The sequence below is a fragment of the Alosa sapidissima genome, chromosome 4, assembly GCF_018492685.1.
Source record: "Alosa sapidissima isolate fAloSap1 chromosome 4, fAloSap1.pri, whole genome shotgun sequence".
Classification (NCBI taxonomy): Eukaryota; Metazoa; Chordata; class Actinopteri; order Clupeiformes; family Clupeidae; genus Alosa; species Alosa sapidissima.
In genome coordinates this window covers 7,681,781-7,709,127 of record NC_055960.1, presented here as the reverse complement: position 1 = coordinate 7,709,127, position 27,347 = coordinate 7,681,781, and the positions used below count along the sequence as shown (strand labels likewise).

Here is a 27,347-nt window from a genome sequence, read left to right as displayed (position 1 = left end):
CCTATTAGAGTGTTGAGCACAACTTTGGCCTTTAATCTAAAAAAATAATTAAAAAAAAATATGTTCCACTCCATCCTCGGCGGAAGACTTTTAGTATATGATTCAGGAGGGTATTAGGACCAATAAAAACTATAAGGCATTTCTGTTGCAATTTTCTTTTTGGGCTAGATTGACTGGCCTAATAGGCCTATTCTAACTTTCGCACTGCACCATGGACTTCTCTTCGTCATTCACACACACAGAACTCAAACACGCTGAATTAAATGCCCATGGCTGCACATGTCATTTTACATTAAGTCGTCCACTCTCAAGTGAAGGGAATAGGCCTACATTTCTTGCACATCAGACTGCCAGTAAGGCTCGCAGCGAAGGACGTTGCTGAGCACGCCCACATACCGTTTATCTAATGTGGCGCAGGCGCAACACAGCACCGAACACTTGGTAGACGCGGTCCCGTTCCCCAACGCCGCACTCTCTACAGGTGAGACACTCTACACGTTTAACTTCAGGCTCTACCGCGGTGCGACGCCAGCCTCATAGATATTGGAGCCTATCAGGTAAAGCAAGCCTCTACTTCAGACTCACTGACGAACACGTGGTAGACGCGGTCCCGTTCCCCAACGCCGCACTCTCTACAGGTGAGACACTCTACACGTTTAACTTCAGGCTCTACCGCGGTGCGACGCCAGCCTCATAGATATTGGAGCCTATCAGGTAAAGCAAGCCTCTACTTCAGACTCACTCGGGAAAAAGTTTGATAAAACAATTCACATTGTGGATTTCATAATTGTGATATGTAGATGGAATAGACGCATTAACATTCATTTATCTGGACCACAAACGAGCGCTTTCCTTTATAATTTACATTAAATCCGTCCAAATGTTTGGGAAAGTTGTTGCGTTGTGTTCAGCCGCGCAAGAGGGGCGATGTGGAGGCGTTTACCTGCATGCTGGTTAACTCGGTGTCCTCAGACTGCGCAGTAAAGTTTGCCCTTCGTAGGCCTCCGAAAACCTCGCGGACATGTTGAGATGGGGTGGGGGCCAGGAGATTCAAATGGAGAAGTTTATGTTTGCGAGCTTTAACAATTTAAAACCCAACGGTTTATCCATTGTGGCTACTTTCATCTCTGCAGACTCTTTAAAAAGTAAGCTACTACCAGTCAGCCATTCAAGTCCTTTGTGTATCTTTATGTTACAATCCTGGTCCTTTTTGGGACAAAAGTATTGATCATAGGCCAAGTCATCCCACGCAGCTATTGATATCTGACGACACGCTGACAGGGATCCGATTGGCACGATTGCATTCATTCCTTAAATGTGAACAAACATTACACTACCAGCACACACACGTTTATTACATTAAGCACATTGGAGGCTCCACTTAGATAGATAGACAGATAGATAGATACTTTATTGATCCCCAAGGGAAAATTCAACTTATTTACCATGATCCCTAGCCTGGCGAGCCAGACCCACATTAAAATGTAGGGTCTGGGCACTCACCGTTCGCAGTGCTCAGTCCGAGGGGCGGAATAATCAGTTGTCTTTCAAATTCCCTCTGCAAGCAATAGGACGCAATAGGATATTTGTTTTCAAGTAGCAGGGAATTCAAGCCAAACTGTTGAAGCTCTGCCACCAATCATTATGTTAAGCCCACCAAACGACTCTATACACAATTTCAATGCCCTGATTAAGTTTCGATTTCTGGAGCTCACAAGCCAACGGAGAGTTGCTAGACTAGCCCTGGCAGCAAATGTAATTGTAGCCCTGCTGGGGCGCGTCTAGATTTCTAGGCTACATGATCCCCCCCTAACTCAGTGATTTTCAACCAGTGTGCCGTGAGAGATCAGGTGTACCGCGGGAAATTGTCCAATTTCACTTAATTGGTCCTAAACATTAACTATTTAGTTGTTGCAAAGTAGGCTAGGATATTGTTGAGTAGGCTATCTGTGCCTGCAATGTAGCCTTGAGAACTGGCGGCGAAAATGGATATTAGAAAGCTACAGTGGGCAGTGCTTCGACTTGGCCAGCTTCACTCGCGGTCCATGCGGTATCACGCGACTTTAATTTGTATTTTTCCAGTGAGACGCTGCAACAACCCAAACAACCGGTAGATGGCTCAAGTGAGCAGGGTGTCTCGTAAAAAGAAATGGAGCCTGGAAAACCCTACACAGACTTCACTACAGACTTTAGCAGACTGGTTTAGAAATAATGTAATAGCCAGAAATATGCCTGCCCTGCCCTAATAAAGAAATATTTGGTTAACTGCGAGTGAATCCCGTTTGCAGCCGTAGACGCAGGACAAATGAAACATTCTGGTTTTCTCCGAGTGCAACGATGATAGACAGACATCATTTGGAGTATTAACCTCCGTTGCTCAGCCAAATGCCTTCCTGTTACGTCCTGTTATCACGGAGTTACAGGCGATAAACGATTTTTGATGGTCACAAGTTTACTTCATTAGGGACTGTTCGTTATTTATTTAAGGGGCTACCGGAGGAGTTTTGGGAGCATTAGTCCAAAAAGACGTGACCCTCCCTCGCCAGCAATACATTTTTCTATGACCCTCCAAAGTGATTATGAAAGAATCACTGTGAACTTTTTCCGGGTTTATCGCCTACTGTATTTTAACGTTTTCACATATTTGGCCATAAGCCGTTTATCATAGGCTATCACGAAACCAAACTACAAAGGCGAACACTTTAACAGGGGGAATTAATTGGGCATGAATCATGCTGAACGCTATTTCGCTACCTTAGAATAATAAGGTTCTATCTGCGTTTTGAGTAGGTAGAACCGGGATGATTGAAACGGGGACGAATGAAACATTCCGGTTTTCTCCGAGTGCAACGATGATAGACAGTCATCATTTGGACAAAACATGGAGCATATTAACCTCCGTTGCTCAGCCAAATGCCTTCCTGTTACGTCCTGGTATCACGGAGTTACAAGCGATAAACGATTTTTGATGGTCACAAGTTTACTTCATTAGCGGTTTATTTTTTTGGATTATTAAAGAGTGTTTTTCATTTAAAGGGTTGACTTCGTGCTTATTCAGTAGAGCATGTAGTGCTCTCCCCAATCCCAGACGTTCACATTGCATGTTTGTTTGTAATGGATGCAACCGCGAGATAGGCTATGCATTTGACAATGAGTTGTTAACAGAACCAAGACCTATAGCCCAGCAGCAATCTAGTGACTGATCGTTATTTATTGAAGGGGCCACCGGAGGAATTTTGAGTGCTTCAGTTGGAAGTTGCATGACCCTCTCTTGCCTGCTAGAAATTGTTCAATGACCCTCCGACAGAATTGTTAAAGACATGACCTGCCAATTGTCTTCCGCCCGCGCCACAGCCACACACTTTATGATAACGTTCTTAAATCAATCTTTCCCGTGAGCTTGCATACCAGTCCTTCCTTTTCAAATGTGTTGCGCCTGTTTGCACAATTTCACAAATAATCATATGTGATTAATAGTATGACAAATAATCCCTGTGCACGGGGACCGAAACAATGCATGCCAACTTTTTCCGTGTTTATCACGTATTTTAACTTTCCCCGCTGTCTTGCCGTTTTAATGTTTTCGCGTAGAATATCCCATATTTTAATACTCTCATAACAGCCCTGCCATCGGGCCTGTCTCTGTGTTGCTCTGTTGCTACCCCTTGCCCTTCCAACGAAACAGATGTCTTCAAATAATCGTTTTCTTTGCTTGAAGGCGAACTTAGAGTGATGTTAACCTATTTAAGTTTAACGGCGCGATTGTCGCGAAAGCACGATTCATTGGCGCTTGCATGTTCGGCCTTATGTCTACGTGCGCACCTGAGGCTACTCGGCTGCAAGAGAAATAATTTCCCCTGTTTGTATGTTCACTGCAAGTTGGCCTACCATAACTTACCAACTCTGCACTGTAGACTGGCTATTTATATTTTTCTGTGAAATAAGCAAATGTATTTGTTCAACTTTATGAAGCAGAATTACGCATAGGGTACTTGGAACATAATACATTTGACAAAGGAAAGATGAATGTTGCTAGTGACAAAATATTAACTTTCAGTGTTTTACGATGTCTTTGTCATGGGGAAGTGTTTTTCCCCATGCATTTATTCTAGGTTACTGTCAGTGACTGCCGTGAGAGAAGCGGGTTCTGTGTTTCGTTCATGTCAGTGACTGACGCGAGAGAAGCGGGGTCTGTGTTGTGTTGCGTTGCGTTGCGTTAATTTATTTTCATTGGGCATACCGTGCCGTGCCGTCCACAGCTCTTCAGTTCTGACAAAGCCAAAATTACTCCTTTTGAAACAATGAGTGCAGGAAGCGCGTTTGTATGGTTATATTGCTTGACGGAGGGGGGGGGGGGGGGGTGGTGTCCCAAGCAGCTTTCAGCCATAAGGCTACTTTGAGAACATTTCAATTCACCCGACACTAATATTCAAAATGTTGAAAACTATTTCGGCATAGCCTATAAAGCAGTTTAATTAAATGGAATGTTAGTTGTAAACAAATGAGCTACTTGGTGAGGCTTGGCCTCACAGATGCGCTCGTGCCTTAGATGGCAGGAAAAATCTTCACGATAGGCCTATTAAATAACCACCCGATTCACGTTGGCTGGGGGGAAGGGGGGCCATCAGACAATTGTGCCCAGTTAATCCGGCCCATCCCCCAAAAAATCCCACCTTCCCACCTCTGACAGCTTAAAAGAAGTCAAGAGGACTCCTTACTCACAGACCTATTCACAAACCTGCTGTTTTGAAATCCTATGCAGCTACAGGAGCTTCCAATCGCGAGGAAGCAATTTTGCATTGTAGGCATAACTAACATGCAATAACGCCGCCAACAACAACCAAAACTAGGCTAATCATTGTCAACATGTACATTAAATGTAACATTATTGTGAATCAAATTAAAATGTTCTCTTTTGCAAACGTAGGCATAGTAACAGAATAATTTAATAATGTTACAAAGATACTACATCAATCCGTATGTTTCATTGGGCCACTAGGCTATTTGTTTTGCCTTGATTCATTTAGGCTAGGCCTTTTTATTCAGGGGCCGTATTCACAAAGAATTTTAAGGCTAAAAGTAGCTCCTAACTGGCGAATTTAGGAGCAACTCCTAAAAATAATGGGCGTGGCACTCCTAACTTCAGGACTCCTAATTTTTTCACAAAAAGTAATTCACGAAGCATTTTAGACCTAAAAGTAGCACCTAAGTCTGGGACAGCTTAAGTCGAGAGGACTCCTAACTCACTAAGACCTATTCATAAACAGCTTTTTTGTGGCATTTTACGTTGCGATGTTTTGAAATAGCCTATGCACAACAGGAGCTTCCAATCGCGAGGGAACAATTTTGCATTCATAAAAGGGATGCAATAACGCCACCAACAACAACCAAAACTACTCATTGTTAACATGTAAATGAAATGTAACGTTTCATTGTGAATCAAATTAAAATGTTCTCCTCTTTGCAAACGTAGCCTAGGCATATGGTGACAGATTAATTTAATAATGTTGCAAAGGTAGGCTACTGCATCAATCCATAGGCCTATGTTTCATTAGGCTACTAAGCTATCTGTTTTGCCTTACTCTTTATTCATTTAGGCTAGGCCTTTTTATTCAGTTATTAATCATCTTCCGTCCTTCGCACTACTTGTGTAGCGCACGCATTCTCCGACCTGTCACCTGTCAGTCATCATCGGAAGAGAGGTGTTGGGAATTCCCGCGTTACAATCGTCAGCCAATCAAGGTGGTCACTTCAGTCAAGCTCGTGCATGAGTAATGACGTCATCCATAGCCACGAAGACTCACTCCTAGTTTAGGAGTTGTCTGAAAGGCTTTGTGAATAACTTTTAAGAGAAAACTCCAATCTAAAATCTGTAAGTGCGATTTAGGAGTAGCCTACTCCTAGTAGTAAGATAAAAGCCTTTGTGAATAGCCTACGGCCCCAGTTATTCATCATCTTCCGTCCTTGTGTAGCGCACGCATTCTGAGACCTGTCACTCATCATCGTAAGGGAGGTGTTTGGAATCATGCCCGCCAGCCCGCGTTACAATCATCAGCCAATCAGCCAATCAAGGTGGTCACGCTTGCCCATTTACCCAAATTAATGTTCGAATATTACTGATGATCATTGTTATTTAAGAACATGCAGTGTGCGTAGGGTACCAAAAACATCTTGCTCGTAAAAAAGCATCATAACGCACATTCTGGCGGGTCTGTTATTTACTGTAGGCTGCGCAAACCACATGCCTTTATTTTGGGCAAGCCTGCATTCATTCAACCTTTATTTATTCTCGGAGGGTCATTGAGGGAAGCCCTCATTTTCAATGAAGCCGAAATTACAGAAGCGAAGCAAAGCGCCCCACAAACAAGACAACATTCGAGGCCTTCTGTTGAAGAATTTTATATAAAGCCTGCGCTGACAGTAATCCTCCTGCCCCTGATAGGCCTACCACAGCTGTGGATAGTGTGGAATGTTCAAGTAATAACCCAATCCAATGTGTGTCTCAATTGTCCCCCGCTGACCACCTCACACATTTCTCTAGATTTTGCAAAGAACTTACATGACACAATGTCATAAAATATGCCAGTTTTAGGACACAGAATAATGTTTGTAATGATGCCAGGTATTGTCGAAGGTGCATGGTGAAGTGAAATTCTTACTTTGGAAAACAAACATTTGCCGATATCATCGCCGATCATCAGAATATTGCAACAGATTCTGTGTTCTGGACTGTAGGTAACTTGTTAAGCCAGTGGTTCTCAAACTTTTATTTCATTCCCCACTTTGATCAAGGGGCATGACTGATGATAGTGGAGATAACGTGTTATCCCGAGGCTTTTGCAAGTCAGCATCTTCGACGGTAGTCTATTAAAAATATAAGTTTTCAATGTCCTAAACGGAGAGCCATACTTTATTGTTTTTAACGATCTCTATGCTACTCACAAAAATGTAGCCATGGGGACATGATGAAGTAGGTTATCCAACTGTCGTGTGTTAAATTATTGTGATTACGAGCCAGTGGTTTTCAAACATTATGCGTGACTCGGACATCTAACTAAATGCAACAGGCTCATATCGTCCTCGCATTCGCAAAAAGAGGACCAGTGTTTTGTCAAATTGCAAATAGCTATTCGTTTTAACTATTTTTTTATGATGGTAGCCTATACAAAAAGCACTTCATACTATCTTAATCTTGGAATATGGGGAGGGAAGTGGCGCGTCTGCAGTCAGCCAAATATGAATGTAATTCTGTGGCATAAAGCAGATGTAATTGTTTATTGTACAGAAAAATAAAAATGACATGTCAAGCAGTCAATTGACTACATTGCAGTCAAGAAGTAGGGCAAATTAATTTACGAAACCAAAACGTGGGTCATAGTTGTCTAAGCCTCTATTGCGTAGCCTGTTAAAAACGTCGCCAGATAGTATTAAATCGGCAACAACATTGTTTTCTGCAGAAGCCTACCCAAGGCTACAGATTAATTCTGAACAGTTATTTCTCTACTGGCTCAATTATCACACCACTGTTTTGATTTGCGTAGTTGCGTTAACCCCAACACTGACAATAATGTAGACGGCACATTTCGATTTTCGTGTAGTCAAGCCTTAAGCACCCAAGTAGCCTAAATCGAGGTAATGTTTAATTATGCATGATTTATTTTGTTATTGAATTCGTAGGCTGGGATTACTCTCGGCAACAATTATGTAAGGGACGGCAGGCAGAGCGACGCACAGTGGCTGAAAGTGGTACTAAAGCTTCACGCAGCTTCACGCCGTGTAATGCGCGAATGAAGTGGTCATTTGAAAGCGATGCCCACTGTAGATACGCATTTGGCTCCAGAACATAATCATGATATGGCGGCGACAATCAAGGCCAAAGAAGTATGGAGCTAAATTTGTCTCAATCAGGCTTGGAATTTCACCATTCTGGGGGCAAGGCCACTTGGCCTTCAGTTGGGCATATTTGGTGGGGGGCACAAAGGCCCCATGTCAGGGCCCCAAGGCCAAAGTTAACTATACAGTAGTAGGCTATAAAAATGATCAAAGTTGTATTTAGCCTATTCACTGCAGTAGACCTGCATCACTGTATGAAACATTACAAAAACATGAAACATGACATATTACATAGAACTGTAAATCATCTGATCATCTAATATTTACAGATATATAGGCTATATATAACATTTATTTTATATTTGGCCTGTTATGAAATCATGTATTGAACAATTTAAGCACAGCTCAGCTTTAAGAAACTCAAATAGCCTAGATGCATGCTTAGCATTTTGTGATCATTAATGCTACTTTCACATACTCTTAGTCAGCTGTCCTCTGATTTACCAATATCTAGGCGATATTTGTAACATTTATTTTGTATTTGGCCCGTTATTAAATCATGTGGAACAGTGCAAAAGCCAAAATTTGGAGACATCCATGGATGTCGAACTTTACTGCAAATTCAAAACTGGATTACTCTGGAACGGCTAACTGTACAGGGGACTGCTTTACACCTTTGTGTTCGGTAAGGTCTCCTGTTTATTCTGATATATGGTTTGTCATGTGTTAAAAGAAGGGTTCGTAAAGTATTCCACCGAGATGAATGGGTAGGGAGATCATGGGACGCAAAACCTTCAGTAGAATGTATGATTAAATTGAATGATATTGTTTACTTTTCTCGCGAACCGTTCAACACAGCAATTATCGGCTAACATTGTTTAAAAGGTGAGAAAAAGCTCTTTCATGTGATACTTGTGATGTCTGTGTGATGAATAGGCTACGTCGCGAGTAGTTCAACTGAAAAAGGGTGAATTTGGACGCACTTTCTTTCTTGCGCTGTCACTTTCTCCACTGCGTAAAAGACTAAATTAATTTGCGCTGTGAATGCCAAGATTATTTTGACAGGCCACAGGCTAAATAAAAATCGCTATTAGTAGGACGCAAAGCAGAATATTGAAAGAAGGGGGCACCAAGGCCACCGTGGCCTGTAAACCTCTGATTTTCAAAGGGGCCTCACGGCCAATGCAAGGGGCTACGACGGCCATGGCCGTCGTGGCCGCCGTGAAATTCCTACCCTGGTCTCAATAATATTTGTATATGTGCAGAGGGGGATCCACAAATATTTCTTGACTTGCATTTGTGTTTTGACATCCACAAATAAAAAAAAAATAAAAAAAATCATTTATAACTTGTAAATTGGTTTTCACAATTGTAGATGTGTATTTGTAAACGAAATGGCATTGGTAAAACTGAAAATTGCCTTTGTGAAATCTAATTTTGCATTTGTGGATCACCAGCACACACAGTTTTCGTTTTCGCATTTGTGGATCAGCATTTGTGGATCACGTATTTTTGAGACAAACTTTGCGGCAGAGAAGCCACCCAGATCCACAAGTAGCCTGCTGACACTGTCTAATCCAGTAGATGGCAGTGTTGTTCTATGGGACTCGTAACCAAAGATTCTTTGCTCATAACACACAGAGCTAGCGAACCTAGTTCTTAAATCTAACAAGTTATGCCTTTTACAACAAGCTTTTTGATGGATAAGTGGTGTTTAATTTCCATAATCTTTGTTTAGTAAACGCATAAAACTGTCAGTTTGCAAGCGAAATCAAGAATTACGATCTTTGAGTTTGAGAAATATTTGTGGATCCCCCTCTGCGCATACATGTATGCAAATATTATTGAGACAAATTTAGCTCCATAAAGAAGCAACGGGTGTCTCTGATTGACGGCAAGTGTCTACACGACTCTGGGTTTTTTGAAACCGGTGAATTTATTTGATCGGTTAATGGCCTCCTTACACCAAACAACTTTGACAAGATTTGGGAAAGATTCTTAAGAGTGGAGTCTTTTGAATAAAGCTTGAATGGGAGGCATTAGTTAAAAGACTACAATCTTTCAAGAATCTTTCCCAAATCTTGTCAAAGTTGTTTGGTGTAAGGGGGCCATTAGGTGTTTGCCTCAAGCAATATGGCCGCCGATGACTGCTAGATAAGTAGGCCTACTTGAAAAGGAAAGGTGCAGAATCTGAACTGATCTGTAAACAAATGAGATTACACTGTGTGGAATTCTGTTACATTTTCAGTTGATGGTGTGCTGCTGTACACGGCCCTCGTATACCAGGAGCCTCCGCTCATCACCAAGATCAAAAAGGAACTGGAGCAGCTTTTAAAGGTGATGCTGCTCTCTGATGTTGCCCTGATGAACTCAGGAAAGGTCCTAGGTCATACTATCTACATGGTAATGTGGGGAAATGTTTGTTTGTGTGGAGACTGAAGTCCACCACACCGAGGACATCATGCCTCCCTCTCCCTCTTGTCAGCACAGCAGCAGGAGCATCAGGCTGAGTTAAGAGAATCAGCGCAGAATGGCCCTCACCAGGATCCTGATTGCTGGAGGGCTGCTACTCTGCCTCTACACACTCTGCTCCTCCACAGCAACGGCAGAGCCGTAAGTGTGTGTATATATATATCACACACACACACACACACACAGCAACACCAGAGCCGTGAGTATACACCCCCCCCCCCCCCCCCCCCACACACACACACACACAGCCACGCCAGAGCCGTCAGTATACATACACACACACACACACAGCAACGCCAGAGCCGTGAGTATACATACCCCTTGTCCACACAGATCACCTCTTGTACCTCCTGCTGAGGCTAGCAAGGGGCATCTATCAGGTGGAGAGGGTAGTGGGGGCATCTATCAGATGGAGGGGGTAGTGGGGGCATCTATCAGATGGAGGGTAGTGGGAACCAAATGAGAGATAAAGGATGCTTTGTGGTTCCCTTTTGGAGGTGGGATGTGTAGTCTTTGGCACGCGGACAGGGTTCCGTGTAGTGCTGGGCGGTATCACCAAAAATGTATATGACGGTTTCATGGTATATGACGGAATTTTTTTTTTTCATGCCTAATCAGGTGTTCAGCATTTTCTACTGAACAGAACAGAATTCATGTGGATGTCTTGTTAGCCAACCATGACAGTCAGGATCTTTACTAGCCAGCTAGTATTGTTCAGTTCATGTCTAGAACATTTTTATTTTTAAGGTGAGATGAATGATCCGATCGCCTACTAGCCAAATAGTTACAGCTGTGGAACAATCTCTGTGGAAACTATAGAAATTTTGTGCCGGGAAATCCCTTAACGTTTTTCCTTAACTAAGGAAACCATTTATGGTATTCCGTGCAACACCCTTAAATAAATCCCTTACTTAAGGAGAAATTAAGCCTTAAGGAGAAATTGAGCCTTAAGGGTCACAAACAGGGGTCCTGTCTGAAACAGTGTCGTGCGGTGCAGCGTTCCGAACGTTGTGTAATCAAATGCACCGGTATGGCGGTATATTAAACATTCATATCATAACGAAAATATACACCGGTATTCTGTGAACCGGTATACCGCCCAGCACACCTGCAGTATACATGGAACTAGTGCTATCTCCTCATTTGCAAGCATGAGTGGCATTAAAACATCCCCTTAGTCCTGGGCTTGCCAACCTTTTTTGGCAGGTGAGCCTATTTTGATGTCACAAAATGTTGGCGACCCATATCACAATATGAGCGCGCATCTCATCTCTGGTGTAACATCCAGTCGAGAGCGGTACTTTGATTTTTAAGCACATCAATCAAATATGTCATCCGCGCTGTCTTAAGTTTATTTTTACGTTGCTAGTACATACTAGTTTCAAGAGGTTTTTATAAATATATATTCTTATGTAACATGCTAGTACATTTTAAGATGCCTTATACTCAGCCGACCCCCATTTGAATTTCAGGCGACATGGGGTCCTGACCCCAAGGTTGGGAAACGATGCCTTAGTCATTTAATGGTCATTTAATCTGTACGAATGCTCAGAGGGGGTGTGGGGAAACACATTGCATCTCTGTAGGTCGTTCCTGGTGACCTTCCCTGCCCAGATGAGGTCAGCATCCGAAGCCAAACTGTGTGCCAGCCTCCAGAGTCCTAACGAGACTCTGCACATGTCCATATATCTGACCACCGGAGACGAGAAGAAGATGCTGCACCAGGAGACGTCAGACACAGACTTCCACCGCTGCGTCCACTTCCAGGTCAGTAGCCGGGCCAGGTACATCCACACCTGCAGGGCAGGGGCCAGGTACATACACACCTGCAGGTCCAACTACAAGCACAGGTAGACTGGGCCACAGCGTGCACTCCTCAAGCTCCAGATACGTAGCTGTGTGTGTGTGTAAAATGAGCAGGTGATTGTGCTGCCCCCTTCTGCTTAGATGTAGAGTGGCCACTCTACCTGCTGTAGGTTAGCCTGTAGTCACTACCTGCTGTAGGTTAGCCTGTGGTCACTCTACCTGCTCTAGGTTAGCCAGTGATCTTGTGTTTACTCTGTTGTTGAACAGGCCCCATCGGTAAATAAAGACTCTGTGCAGAGTATCAAAGTAGAGGTCCAAGGTCGTACATCTCACTGGACTTCAGAGAGTCGGGTGAAGTTCAGGCCAAAACCTGATCCTGTGACCTTCATCCAGACAGATAAACCCATATACAGTCCAGGCCAAACAGGTACGTCCTCCTATAGACGCTTGCATGTACAGCTCAGGCCAAACGGGTACGTCCAGTCATAATAGACGCTTGCATGTACAGCCCAGGCCAAACGGGTACGTCCAGTCATAATAGACGCTTGCATGTACAGCCCAGGCTAAACAGGTACGTCCTCCTATAGACGCTTGCATGTGGTCGCAGAGTCAGTTGTTGTAAACACCCAGATGGTCCAGTTCAAGGTCTGATTCTAACTCTGATTCTCACTTGCAGTGCATTTCAGAGTGGTTACCATGGATACGGAATTCATTCCCCTTCAGCAGAAGGTGAGTCCTGCTGAGTTTTCTGACTGTTTGTGTAGTGAGATAGACGTCCCCTCAGGAGCTGTACTGTAGTGAGGTAGACGTCCCCTCAGGGACTTGTGTAGCGAGGTAGGCGTCCTCTCACTTGAGCACCCATCCAAAACAAAAAACACGAGCTCCATGACGCGCAGCCTTTATTTACTTTACTTCCTATAGCAGGATTTAGTATACATCTATTAAGTAGCGTATTCTAGTCGCCTCCGCTAATACGATTAATGATCTGCCATTCACAGTGGGGCATGTTCTTCCCTGCACACATGTAAAATATGTTAAGCCTACATTTATTCTGCCTCTCATTGGTGCTTAATGGTGTCTGTTAGTCACTTAGGGCGGCGCAAACCAGAACTCTGGGTATTTCTCATATGCATGTTTCTGATATTCTAATTGACACATACTGCCCATGTTCTGCTCTTGACTTTAAAATAAGAAATGGCAGATTTTGAAGCTGCTCTGCCTGAAGCTCATAACTGCCTAACTGGCATGTGAACAGAAACAGAGTCAACAGAAATGTACGTGTGTGGGCTGAATCTCTTAGCTGAGTGCTTTTTGCTCATATTGGGGAGTTTGGCCCTCTCTCTCTGAGGCGTAATTCAACATAAAAACTGAATGTCTGTGGCTCCCTCTACTGGTAGGTCATGGTAACTGTAACTGCCGACAGCTCGGAGCAGTTCCACGCACTGCTATGTAATCACCATCCATTCCAAATATTCTCCTCTGTAGTGCTTTATAGTGTTGGTTTTTAAACACGATCATCATTTAAATAAAGATAAAAGCACTAATCATTTCTCTTCTGTGTCCACAGTACAGCCTGGTGACACTTCAGGTGTGTACATAACGGTGTTTTATATATGTATAATCCTGTGAGGGAAATTTGGTCTCTGCATTTAACCCAATCGGTGAATTAGTGAAACACAAACGGCACACAGTGAACACACAGTGAAGTGAAGCACACACTAATCCCGACGCAGTGAGCTGCCTGCTACAATGGCGGCGCTCGGGGAGCAGTGAAGGGTTAGGTGCCTTGCTCAAGGGCGCTTCAGCCGCGGCCCACTGGTCGGGGCTCGAACCGGCAACCCTCCGGTTACAAGTCCAGAGTGCTGACCAGTGGGGCCATGGCTGCCCCTCAATGTGATGATAATGATAATTATATTATGTTTATCTAATTTACTAATGATAATTATATTTATCTATCTTACGTGCCTTTATGTTTACTCCCCCACACCATACTGTGTTTCTCCCTCGGAATTATTCTGTAGATTAATACATTAGTCATCTCATATTCCACTTGAAAATATCCTTTATTAAATTCCTTTGAACTTGACCATACATATTGTGTGAGTCTAAGGAAAAAGTGCTTGTAGACTGAAATTGAACTGGTGCAACAGCAGCACAAGTTTTAGAGTTCTGTTTTCTCAAAATGTGCGGTTTCATCAGAGTATTAAACTCTGTCGCTTGTTGGCCGTTCTCAGGATCACCGTGGCAACACCATTGGCCAGTGGCTGAACGTGTCGTCGGAGCGTAAGATGCTGCAGCTGTCTCACGCCCTCAACCCAGAGGCTACCCAGGGCTACTACATGCTGTCTGTGACCGGAGAGCAGGGTACAGGGTCTCATCAGTTTCAAGTGAAACAATATGGTATGTTGTTGTTGTCTAGCGTGACACGTGTGTGTGTGTGTTAGTGGCTTCTTGTCCCAAAGTGGGCGTGTCCCTTCGTGCTAGTCCTCCTCCAGAGTCCCACTTTCATTCCAAACTGATGAACATTCCACACTCATATTCCACATTCCACACTCATATTCATGAACATTGCACACTCATATTCCACATTCCACACTCATATTCATGTGCAGATGAACATTCCACCCTCATATTAATGAACATTCCACACTCATATTAATGAACATTCCACACTCATATTAATGAACATTCCACACTCATATTCATGAACATTGCACACTCATATTCCACATTCCACACTCATATTCATGTGCAGATGAACATTCCACACTCATATTCATGAACATTCCACACTCATATTCATGTGCAGATGAACATTCCACACTCATATTAATGAACATTCCACACTCATATTCCACATTCCACACTCATATTCCACATTCCACACTCATATTCATGTGCAGATGAACATTCCACACTCATATTAATGTGCAGATGAACATTCCACAAAAGGTTGTATATTTAGCACAAGAATATATCTGTTATAAAGTCATCCATGTATTTAGAAGACGGGTTGGAAAATTGTCTTGGCGGACAGCCACCAAATCCAGTAAGTGACGAGTCCCTGACATTTTCCCTCACTACACATTTGGCCTACAACCTTTTTAGTCTGTTCTTGTAAGATTAGCAATCCTTCAAGATGACGCGCTATAGAGCTTTGTTTGTGTTTATATATAATATGTATAGCTATATAGGTTTGTCAGTATGTTTTTTAGGATGTTTTAAGAATAGTGGAAAGCCAACTGGCACGTTTAGGATAATAAAGTTTTTTTGTTACCATGGCGTCTCTTCCTCCTTTCAGTTTTACCCAAGTTTGACGTGACTCTCAACAGCCCAGAGTCAGTGAGTGTGGGAGCAGCAGAGATCCGACTGCAAGCATGTGCCAAGTAAGTGACATGGGGACGGGTCATTCTCAGGAAGTTCATGTGCTTTGCTGTCAATGTGTGAAAAACATGGATGCCACAACAAAGGTTAAAACATATGCTCACCAATCTGAAATACAACTGTGTTTGCTTAAAAATATGGTGTAAGATGCTGGTGAAAGAAGGATATGCAGATTTGGCAAATTCCCAAGTTCACATTAAAACTGCTGGACATGAAAGTCCACATAGACTACAGATGAACTACAACGTGACTACAAAAGTGACGACGAGCCCCCAACTGGGCAACTCCGGTGAAGTACAACAATAACATCTTCAAATAAAGTGATCCGGTGAAGTACAGCGGCCATTAAATGGATAAATCTTCAAACAGAGTGACTTGGGCTGCATCTAGATACATAGATAGATACTTTATTGATCCCCAGGGGAAATTCAAGAATCTCATTCATCTCAAAGCTCTCCTCGCTCCTCCTGCTAGTGCCCCGGAAATCGTTCAAAGCTTATGGTCATCGAGGACGTCTCATTTATCTAATTGTTCCAAGCTCGATGTCATCGAGGATGTCTCATTTATCTAAATGCAACCAGAGGAGGAGAGAATGAGGAGAGGAGGAGAGAGGCGACAGCGCCGATACGCGAGGAAATACGAGAGCATCCTATGGGGAAGTGTTCGGACGAAATTGTGCGATCATGGTCAAAGTCAAGTCGACTTTATTTATATAGCGCATTTCATACAGCGGTCATTCAATGTGCTTTACATAAACAAAAACAGGAATAGCTGATAAAAGCATAGAAGGGCAAGATCATAATAAAAAGAAAACGCACAAGGTAAAATCATTTAAAAATAAAGAACAATTAATAAGAAAAAAAGTAAAGTAATAAACGACAAGGTAGAATAAATATGTAGAAACAGTTTGGTCTGAAGTAAAACTGGCTACAGTTGGGGCCTTTTTTGATATCAAAAACCTAACAGTAGGTTTTACTAACAGGTTTTTCACCTGGGACCATGGAGGCATGTCTGATGGGTATTTAGGTCCTGCTCCATTTACTGATTTAGAAACAAGTAGTAGTGCTTTAAAGTCAAGTCCCTGCACTGGCTTCCAGTAAGTCACAGAATTAAGAATTGGAGTAATGTGGCCAGTTCTTTTTAGTTTTTGTTAGAATCCTAGCTGCATTTTTGTATCACCTGAAGCTGTTTGATAGTCTTTTTAGGAAGGCCTGTGAACAGTCCATTGCAGTAATCAACCCTGCTGGAGATAAATGCATGAATGAGTTTTTCTAAATCATGTTTTGACATCAGCCCTCTAAGTTTGGCAATATTTTTGAGGTGGTAAAAAGCTGATTTAGCTATCGCTTTCATGTGGCTGTTGAAATTTAGATCACTGTCAATTAATACACCCAAGATTTGTAACCGTACCCTTTGCTTTCAACCCTTTTGTGTCAAGGAGAGTGGCAACCCTAAGTCTTTCCTCCTTTTTACCAAATATAATTACTTCAATTTTTTCTTTGTTCAGCTGAAGAAAAATTTGAGACATCCAGGTGTCGATTTGTTCTATACACCGAGACATAGCTTCGTCACCAAACGACTATGGTCCTCTTGAATCTAAGCAAATGTGTGTCATCTGCCATCACCCATCTTGCAGTACAGCTGCAGTTGATGGAGGTTGTTTTCACCTGTTAAGCGTTGTGATTGTGTGGTCTTTTAGCCTTTAAGCGTTGTGCTGTGTGACCTTGTATCCCGTGTTGACCTTGTAGGCCGTGATCTTGTAACCCGTGTTGTCCCTGTTCTCAGGTACACGTTTGGGGCGCCTGTGCCAGGGAAGGCTACTCTGTCTTTGTGTCGAGAGACGGATATCCGAGGATTTGGAGGCGATGACGTTGATCCCACACAATCAGTATGTTGGGAAGAACTGGTGGAGGTAAAGATCTACTTCCACATCATAGTTATTCACTCTTCTGTAAATGTTGCCTCAATATGACTGATTTTGATATTAACGAAATGAACATTAAAATATAAATTAACATTTGTTATGTTTGCCACACATTTATTTCATTTCTGGCATTTAAAATGAAGTTATAACAGTAGGGATTAAAGGGCCAAGTAGACAGTGGTGGAGGAAGTTTACATTCTGACCTACAATTCTAGAGACTGTAATTCTGGTTATCTACTAGGGTGATCTGCTGAGTAATATCATTCAGCAAAACAGGAGAGCCTGAAGTTTAACGGGGTAGACAAGGGAAACGTCGGGTGGATCGTAATGCCAATTATGCTGATTGAACAGAAAAGTTGCTGAGAAAGGTGTCTTTATGATTAAGTTCAGTTTCACTTGCGCAGACGCATAGACATTGAATGAGCGCTCACGTTACTACCCCCCAATTGTAGGCTATGCATCTTTATTTAATCACACACAATTAAGGAATATTTCCTAATCTGGAAAATGTTACGTTTTTTCCGGCCACCGGTTCATTAATAGTCTACCATTCATTTGTGCCGCAAATGATCAGACGTGTGACAGAAGCATGGGCATAGCCTGTAACTTCGCTGATCCGCGGATAGCCCTAACGCTGCAGATAACAGACAGAGAAAGGCACAGAACACAGTTGCATGTACAGTGTAGCCATGGGTCTGGTGAATATAGCCTACCGAATGCAGATGGCTACAAGCTCACGCTTTGCCTGGTCTAGACTAGAAGCTTATGTTTCTAAGAATGCACGTAGCGCTCCAGAATCTTTGGTAGCAACCCCCCGGTAAAACAAACGTGTTTGTCAGAGAGAAAAAAAAAAACTGATCATAAAATGTATCGTAAAAAGGAACGATGGTGTTGTAGAAATGTAGCTGAGTAAAAGTACAGATAATTGCTGTAAAATGTAACGAAGTAAAAGTCAAAAGTATGCACTATAAATTTTACTTAAGTAAAGTACAAATACGTGGAAAATTTACTTAAGTACAGTAACGAAGTATTTGTACTTCGTTACATTCCACCACTGCAAGTAGACCATACTTGTCAACCCTCCTGTTTTTTCCGGGTTTCGGACCTATTTTAACTTTTTTCCCACTGCCTTCCCATCTTAATATTTTTTTCCCCGTAAAATATCCAATATTTTAATACTCTCATAACATTAGCCCTACCACCGCACCTGTCTGTCTATGTAGCCTACTGTTGTCCTGTTGCTACCCCCTTGCCCTTCCAGCGAAGCAGATGTTTTCAAAGCATTGTTTTGCTTGCTTGAAGGCGACTTGGTGATATTAGTCTATTTAAGATAACAGCGTGGTTGTTGTGAGCATGATTTTGATGCCAATCTGTAGGCCATGTAACGGTAGACCTAGCTCTACACCTTGTTTAGTTAGTGCAGCAGTTTTGTTGTCTGATCTTCCTGTTGCTATCAGCAAGAATTCTATGTTGTTGATCTCGTATTTTGGGTGAGACGTGGGGATCTCCCTTATTTTCAACGCTCAATGTTGACAGCTATGAAGTAGACTGACAAACACTTCCTGAGGCTGTGATGATGCAGGTTTGTGGAGTGTTTAATTGTAACTGTGCTTGTTTTATGCCCACAGATGGACAAGTCTGGCTGTGGCTGTTATGTATTCTATATGGCAACATTTACACAGCAAGACTTGAACCAAAAACTGAGGGATATTCTAATATTCAAGGCCACAGTAGTTGAAGAAGGAACAGGTAAGCTAAAGCGACCCTTTTGAAAACTGTTTGTCCACCAAAGGTGCCTTGTCTATATTTCATTTTGTCTTCAGGTATCAGTCGTTCAGAGGTCAAAAACATAGATTTGGACTTCTCTCTTGGGAAACTCTCCTTTGTTGATACACCAAACGTAATTGAGGACGGGGCAGTTATGGAGGGCAAGGTAGGTGAAAAGGTCGTCTCTGCAAACACATCTGCCATGCATGCACTAGAAGTGCATGCACTAGTAGAACCTGCACTAGTAGAACAACAAAAACTAAAAGAACTGACCACATTACTCCAATTCTTAAGTCCTTGCACTGGCTTCCAGTAAGTCACAGAATTGACTTTAAAGCTCTCTTGCTTGTTTATAAATCAGTAAATGGAGCAGGACCTAAATACCCGTCAGACATGCTTCAGCAGTACACACCTTCGCGTCCTCTCAGGTCCCAGGTGAAAAACCTGCTAGTAAAACCTACTGTTAGAACTAAACATGGTGAAGCAGCTTTTAGCTGCTATGCGGCTCAGCTGTGGAATCAACTTTCGGATGACATCAAAAAGGCCCCAACTGTAGCCAGTTTTAAATCTAGACTTAAGACCAAACTGTTCTCAGATGCTTTCTGCTAACTGTGCCAAGTTACAAATTCTGAATCTGCCTTGATAATTATTCTACTTTATCTTTTATTACTTTTTTTTTACTACTTTTGCCTTTGTTTTTTGCTTACTAATTATCCTTTATTTTTAAATTATTTTACCTTGTGTTTTATGTTTTCTTTTTATTATGATCTTTACCTTTTAACTATTCTTTGACTATATTGCCCTTCTATGCTTTTATTTGTTATTATTGTTTGGTTTTGTTTATGTAAAGCACATTGAATGACCTCTGTGTATGAAATGCGCTATATAAATAAACTTGACTTGACTTGACTAACCTTGCATGCAAAATAATTGCCCTTCTGGGACAAATAAAGTGTTACTACTACTTTCTCTGCAGATCAAAGCGACCCATTACAATGACACTGGCATCGCTGGGAGGATGGTCCATCTGTTCAAAGGTCCGAGATGGAATGCAGAACTTCTGCTGAACCTGACCACAGACTCCGTTGGAGTGGCCCAGTTCTCTCTCAACACAGCTCCTTTCCCAGGGGACTTTGAGCTCTTTGTAAGCTGGTCACTAGAGTCTTCTGGAAAAATCAGTGAATGCACTGCAGAAAAGCTACGTCTAGTGTCTATGTGAACGTGTTGTGTATAGATTGTGCACAAGCTAATGCTAGTATATTTGAGTCTCTGCGTGTGAGTGCGTGATGCGTATATTCTACACAAGCTACTGCTAGTGTAGTTGAATCTTTGTGTGAGTGTGTCATGTGTATATTGTACACAAGCTAGTGCTAGTGTAGTTGTGACGGTGCTTTGTGGAAGATCCAGGCATTCCTCCTTTCTCATCTCTAATGCCTCTTCCTTTCCAGGCCAGCCTAACTACAGACACCAACACATACAGACCATATAACACCCCATACTATGACTCGGCATCAAAGTCTGTGTCCAGATTAAGAACAGCATCTCCAGACTCGGCGTCCTCCAGCTCTCTGGCCATAATAGATGACAAAATAGATGATGCTCTTCAGTGTGGCAAAGACGTACCCATCACCATTAAGTACACCTTCACTGGGGAGACTTTCAACGCAGACTCTGTGGATGTCATTTATATGGTATGTGGAATACAGGTTCCATTACAGACATCTAAAGTCATTTGAATACTTTGTCATTAGGTTTCCTTGTTTGTTGCAGGTTTTATCAAGAGGACAGATTGTTCATCATGGTTTTGCTGAAGCTTCAGTGAAGGGTTCTCCACCAGTAACTCTGGGTGAGGTTTCCTTCCAGTTGTCCGTCAGTGCTGAGATGGCCCCCTCAGTGCAGGTCCTGGCCTACTGTGTCTTACCCAGTGAGACGGTTCTGGCTGACAGCAAAACCTTCTCAACGGAGAAGTGCTTCATAAACAAGGTACCACACTACAGCATGATATTGTCATGGTAGCACACTACAGCATGTTGTCATGGTAGTGCACTACAGCATGATGGTTGTCATGGAACACACTACAGCATGTTGTCATGGTAGCACACTACAGTGCAATGGTGTAATGGGAGCACACTACAGCATGTTGTTGTCATGGTAGCACAGTAGAGCATGTCATGGTAGCACGCTAGATCAAGGTAGTGGAAAGTTGTCTTTGTCCTCCTCTGCTGCTCTGTGATTGGTTGATAATATGCTGTTGTGTACACAGGTGTCGGTGCAGTTCTTCCCCCCTAAAGCGGTTCCTGGAGAGAAGAGCTCCCTGCAGCTGTCCGCCCAGCCTGGCTCTCTCTGCGGCCTCAGCGCTGTGGATCAGAGCATCTTCATCCTGGAACCTGGGAAACGCCTGAACGCTGACAAGGTTACCAGCACCATGACAACATAGATCTGACCCAGAGGGGACTGGGCCTCTGACGCTCATATGTATTACTGCCCATTACTGCCTGAAGAGAGGAGGAGGAGGAGGAGGAGGAGGGGGGGGGGGGGGGATGATGCCTGGAGAGAGGGAGGGGGGGGGGGGGTGATGATGATTCCTGAAGAGGGGGGGGGTGATGGGGAGGAGGGGGGTGATGATGCGTTCCTCTTCCCCTCTAGGTTTTTGATCTGTTCCCGCCGATGGACTCATTTGTGGATTATGAAGTTGAAGATCCAGTAGAGTGTCTGAAAGTGAGACCGCGGCGATCTTTGTACTATCCTCCGGGACTCTCTGCAACTGATGCCTTTGCAGCTTTCCAGGTCTGAAAAATAAGCACTTGAACACAGAATAAGTCCATATCCTAATGTCCATAATATCTGTGAAGGAGGAGTCTATCTGCATCTGTGTCTGTTTTAGAGGTTGGGGCTGAAGGCTGTAACTAACCTGGTTTTGCGGACACCAGACTGCTTACTGTACCGGGGGGAGACGTACCACAAGGGATTCGGTAAGAGCACTTAAACATGAAACACACTGTAGACCTTGAATTGAGACACTGTAACCTAATTTAACAATGAGGCTCAATTTACTTGGTGTTTGTAGACCTGACCATTGACCAAGGCCTCTGATTGCTCTAATTAACACTACAGTCCTGTGTCAATGCCATCGCCATAGCAATAACAATGGCTCCCAAGCCTCTCCGAAGGCCTCCAAGCCATTTGTAAAGCAGAAGATGTTATACCTACCAGTCTAAAGCAGAGAGCAGTTTGCTGTGGATGGCAGTAGTAGCACCTTATTTCCAGATCGCGTAGCGTCACAGAGAGAGAGATATGGCACATTCACTGCCTTCAGATCAGCGTAGCGTCAGAGAGAGAGATATGGCACATTCACTGCCTTCAGATCAGCGTAGCGTCACAGAGAGAGAGATATGGCACATTCACTGCCTTCAGATCAGCGTAGCGTCAGAGAGAGATATGGCACATTCACTGCCTTCAATATCAATGGGATCAGATCTCTTACGAAATTCTTACCTTTATGTCAGCAGTAATTGTTTAGGCGCAAACACAAATTCACCATTTAACAAGGGACATTCGAGGGACATTTAAAGTTTCCAATGTCGAGGGACATTTTCTAAATCTGTGAACCCCATTTTAATACCTTAATGCTGTCTGTGTGTGTCTGTCTGTCGTTAAACAACATGTAAAGGATTTGGTCAGCGTCAGTAGGTCAGTAGGTATGGGCACTCTACCTTTCATGTCCACAGATGCAGGCAGACTATCACCTCAAGCCTCTGCTGCTGACATGGGGGGTTAATCGTGATGTGCACCGGTGCCCTGACGTGGGGGGGGAGGGGGGAGAGACTGGGGGGGGGGAGCAGAGAGGGCAGGTACTGCATACTGCATACTGCACATGTTGTACGAGTTTGTTTCTGCTTGATAGGGTATCCGTATCCCAAGGTGGCCTTTGGAGTTGCTGGAAATGCTGCACCAGATGCTCCAGTGCCGGAAAGTGTTGGTGTGACTGTTCGTACAATCTTCCCTGAGACGTGGATCTGGGACCTGGCAGAGGTCGGGTAAGTGGCCATGTAGAATCAGGGATCCTGTTTCCAGCACTAGTCTCCAGCCCCATAACCAGCTCCCCATATCCAGCCCCATCACGTTGCTCTAACGTTGCTCTAACGTTGCTCTAACGTTGCTCTAACGTTGCTCTTCACAGGGGGTCTGGAGAAACACAAGTCCCTCTCACTGTCCCTGACACCATCACCACCTGGGAGATGGAGGCGTTCTGCCTGTCCCCCCAGGGCTTCGGTCTGGCCCCACCAGTTCAGCTCACAGTGTTCCAGCCCTTCTTCCTCGAGCTCTCCCTGCCCTACTCCATCATCCGTGGAGAGACCTTTGAGCTCAAAGCAACAGTTTTCAACTACCTGCCCAAGTGCATCATGGTATTGCAACAGTTTTCAACTACCTGCCCCAGTGCATCATGGTATTGCAACAGTTTTCAACTACCTGCCCAAGTGCATCATGATATTGCAACATTTTTCAACTACCTGCCCAAGTGCATCATGGTATAGCAACAGATCATGCTCTGAGCATAAGGACTTTGAACTTTCTGGTAGCCAAAGTGTGTTCTGATTGAATTACTTAATTAGCTGTGTGTGTGTGAGTGTGTGTGTGTGAAACTCGATTCCCTCTCTAGCTTTTTATTTCAACATACTGTATTCGCCCCACAGGGTTACATTGTAGAATCATCCGACGTTGGTATGAAACATGGTGCCCATGATTTGAGTCGTCTGAACTCTTTATTTTTGTGTGTGTGTGTGTGTGTGTGTGTGTGTGTGTGTGTGTGTGTGTGTGTGTGTGTGTATGTATATATACACACACACACACATATATACACACACACACACACACGGTATATGTGTGTATGTATGGCTCTGTAAAATACTGTGTACCGTTGCATCTCGTGTGTGTGTGTGTTAAACGAGTCCCTCTCTGGTAGGTCACAGTGACTCCAACCCCTTCATCAGACTTCACTCTGACCCCCTCCTCTGATGGCCAGTACTCCTCCTGTCTGTGTGCAGATGGGAGAAAAACCTTCAAATGGACGCTAGTGCCCTCTGTACTCGGTGAGTAACGCTGAGAGAGTTAAAGGAAAGTGGGTAACTTTATTAGACACTGGGACCCTCTGTACTCTGTGAGTAATGCTGAGAGCGTAGAGACACTGTAGTAGTGGACACTGCTGAAGCTGACCTGGGGAAACTTGCCTGCAGGAGAGATGAGCGTGACTGTGAGTGCGGCCGCTGAGCCGTCTCGGACTCTGTGTGGCAATGAAGTGGTGACCGTCCCAGAGAGAGGCCGCGTAGACGCAGTCACTCGCTCCCTCAAGGTCAAGGTAGGCATGCCAGTAGTCCTGCACAAGAACCTCTAGAGCTAAAATCACACTTCTAACATCTGTAACTTCTCTTTTGTAAGGCGGAAGGAACCGAGAAGGCAAGAAGTTTCAGCTGGCTCTTATGTCCAAAGGGTGAGCTCCAATCTTCTGTGTCTATAGTTCACGTGTTGTCCTTATGCATACTCTATGGAATGTATTAATAGATTCTTGTGTTAAAAGGAACCTGATGCTATTCTTGCATGCACTGTTATGTCCATGTATTTTGCCCAGACCTTTATTCATATTAGACCACTGGCCATTGGCCTGCTTGGCCCCCAACTCAGTTCCATGTTGTGTCCACAGGGGGCGCCCTGACGGAGGAGGTGGAGCTGACACTCCCAGGGGATGTAGTTAAGGGATCAGCCAGAGCCTCTGTGTCTGTGCTAGGTACCAACAGTCACATACAACACACGCTTCATATGCACAGCAGAGCCTTACATTGGCTGACTGACTGCTGAAACCCTAACCATGTTTGTCCAACACTCCATGCCTCCTGCAGGAGACATCTTAGGTCGTGCTCTGAAGAACATCGACAGCCTCCTGCAGATGCCTTATGGTTGTGGGGAGCAAAATATGGCCGTCCTCTCCCCAAATATCTACATTCTGCAGTACCTGCAGAACACTGGCCAGCTCACTGCAGACATTAAGGAGAAGGCCACCAACTTCCTCAAAAGCGGTGAGATGTTCTCTTCCTTTTGACAGTAGAGGGCAGTAGAGGGCACATGTCTATGTTCATTATTATGTATCCATCCTGGATAGTAAACCCCTGAACAAGATGGCACCTCTAACTTTTGAGTTCTGTGTGGTAGGCATGACTAATGACTATTTCCCATTTACCTTTGTAGCACCGGGTTGAACCCCTTTTGCCTTCAGAATTGCCTTAATTCTTTATAGCATACACTACCACTACCTCACGGGATCAAAAGAGTATACATACTTATATCTACCAGTCAAAAGTATGGACACACACACACACACACACACACACACACACACACACACTACATGGTACAACAATACCTACAACATCCAAAGTATGACAGAAGACAAAGCTCTCTAGAAATATATTATGACCATGTGTCACATTTCGTATTCTTCACTGTTTACCTCTATATCAAATTTGTTGATAATTGATTATTTTATTGATTTGATATTATTAAAGCCAACTTCATTCTTTTGAAGCAGTGCCTCCCTGTGGCCACACCCCTGGACACGCCCCTGATCTTTAGCAGTGCTCTCGATCACGTCTACATGCCTAAATGCATTGAGTTGCTGCCATGTGATGGGCTGAATAGATATCTGTTAATGAGCAGTTGAACACATGTGCCTAATACAGTGGCTGGTGATTTGGAACATAATAATGAGTAATATGGTTCTAATCAACAGGATACCAGAGGCAGCTGAACTATAAGCATCCTAATGGAGCATACAGCACGTTTGGAACAGGAGATGGAAACACATGGTGAGTCCATCCTGGTTCACAAAGTAAGACACCTGTAGACCACAAGACTCTTGATGTTGTTCTATCACATGCTTTTAATCTGGACATGGTTGATGTAATAGATACTGCATTCTCTGACCACAAATCGGTAACGTTTAATGCGCCGTTTCCCATGATTCAACACATGGCTACTAAAACATCACAGTGCCACTCAAGGAGGTCCTCCCCCTCTACGGCCTCAAATGCATCCTCTCCCCGATCTCTGCACTGAACAGGTGCTTTAAAGCTAATTGTGTTTCTGCATTAAAGCGTAACTCACCAAAATGCAACCTAGGGTCGTCTTGTGAATGTACCCGAGTCAAACTTTCATTTAAAAGCATAATTAGGACCGAAGCGCCACTTTTAAGATTGACAGTATTGTAATCGCCTTGTAATTATTGTATTGCCCTTTATACTGGAGTTGATGAATCATCTCTTGCAAGAGTTGGTACAAAACGCAACCGCTAGACTGCTTACCAGGACAAGGAAACGGGAACACATCACTCCAGTACTGCACTGGCTTCCTGTTAAATTTACAATCCAGTATAAAGTGGCATTGACTGTTTTTAAATCACTAAATGAGCGTGCTCCCGGTTATGTCACAAACATGCTGAACTTTTCCACTCAATAACGACCACTAGGATCTGCATCCCACGCAGAGCTGCCGAGCCAAAGCAAGGAGCGCAGCGGATGGAGTTTTGTTGGAGCGCTTTTTAATTTGGAGGCCGGAGCAGCCCCTCTGTTCCGCTCCGATTCCGCTCACACCAAGAGTCTGAGGCCCAAATTCACCCAGATTTCATTAGGGATGTGCCGATCCAGCTTTTTGCACTTCCGATCCGATACCAATATTGTAGCTTTTAGCATCGGCCGATATCGATACCGGCCGATCCAAGCATGTATTAAAGATTAAAGATATTTACTTATTTTGTTGTTATGCTCATGTTGAAAAGGGTTTTACTCTTAAGAACAACTAGCCAACTTAATTAGGTTAGTTTGAATAATCCACAGTGGTTGGTAATGAGAAGCTGACCTGTTTATTCTTAACAGGGTTAAATAAATACAAAATAATAAATAGTCAATTAACCACACAAACTGAATTGGCATCAGTGCTCTGCTCAAGAGTGTAAACCAAGGCTTAAAAAAGCCATCAGTGTAAACAATATTGTAAACAATATAAAATTACATATAAAAGCAACACACACAAAACCTGAGTAGAAAATAGTCAAATTACCACACACACTGCATTGGCTATAACAACCCAAATAACTGTCACGCCTTCTACAGTA

The 27,347-nt window shown here is 43.4% G+C and overlaps 1 protein-coding gene across 6 annotated transcripts in view; it reads left to right on the top strand.

The window, feature by feature from the left end:
• The first annotated feature begins 330 nt into the window (after window positions 1–330).
• LOC121707220 (alpha-2-macroglobulin-like protein 1) overlaps window positions 331–27,347 on the top strand; it is a 38,445-nt gene continuing 11,428 nt past the window's right edge. Inside the window, exons 1-26 of one of the 6 annotated variants that reach the window (XM_042089595.1) lie at window positions 331–481; window positions 10,082–10,170; window positions 10,324–10,446; window positions 11,892–12,072; window positions 12,379–12,538; window positions 12,788–12,840; window positions 13,679–13,699; window positions 14,346–14,511; window positions 15,413–15,497; window positions 17,281–17,407; window positions 19,048–19,168; window positions 19,243–19,352; window positions 20,163–20,330; window positions 20,635–20,877; window positions 20,957–21,169; window positions 21,450–21,599; window positions 21,833–21,973; window positions 22,071–22,158; window positions 23,091–23,223; window positions 23,367–23,592; window positions 24,150–24,276; window positions 24,421–24,542; window positions 24,623–24,674; window positions 24,885–24,968; window positions 25,081–25,257; window positions 25,968–26,043. In XM_042089595.1, the coding sequence (XP_041945529.1) occupies window positions 10,364–10,446; window positions 11,892–12,072; window positions 12,379–12,538; window positions 12,788–12,840; window positions 13,679–13,699; window positions 14,346–14,511; window positions 15,413–15,497; window positions 17,281–17,407; window positions 19,048–19,168; window positions 19,243–19,352; window positions 20,163–20,330; window positions 20,635–20,877; window positions 20,957–21,169; window positions 21,450–21,599; window positions 21,833–21,973; window positions 22,071–22,158; window positions 23,091–23,223; window positions 23,367–23,592; window positions 24,150–24,276; window positions 24,421–24,542; window positions 24,623–24,674; window positions 24,885–24,968; window positions 25,081–25,257; window positions 25,968–26,043 (3,107 nt within the window). In that variant the 5' untranslated portion in view covers window positions 331–481; window positions 10,082–10,170; window positions 10,324–10,363. The other 5 variants (XM_042089592.1, XM_042089594.1, XM_042089591.1 and 2 more) reach the window with 5 other exon arrangements.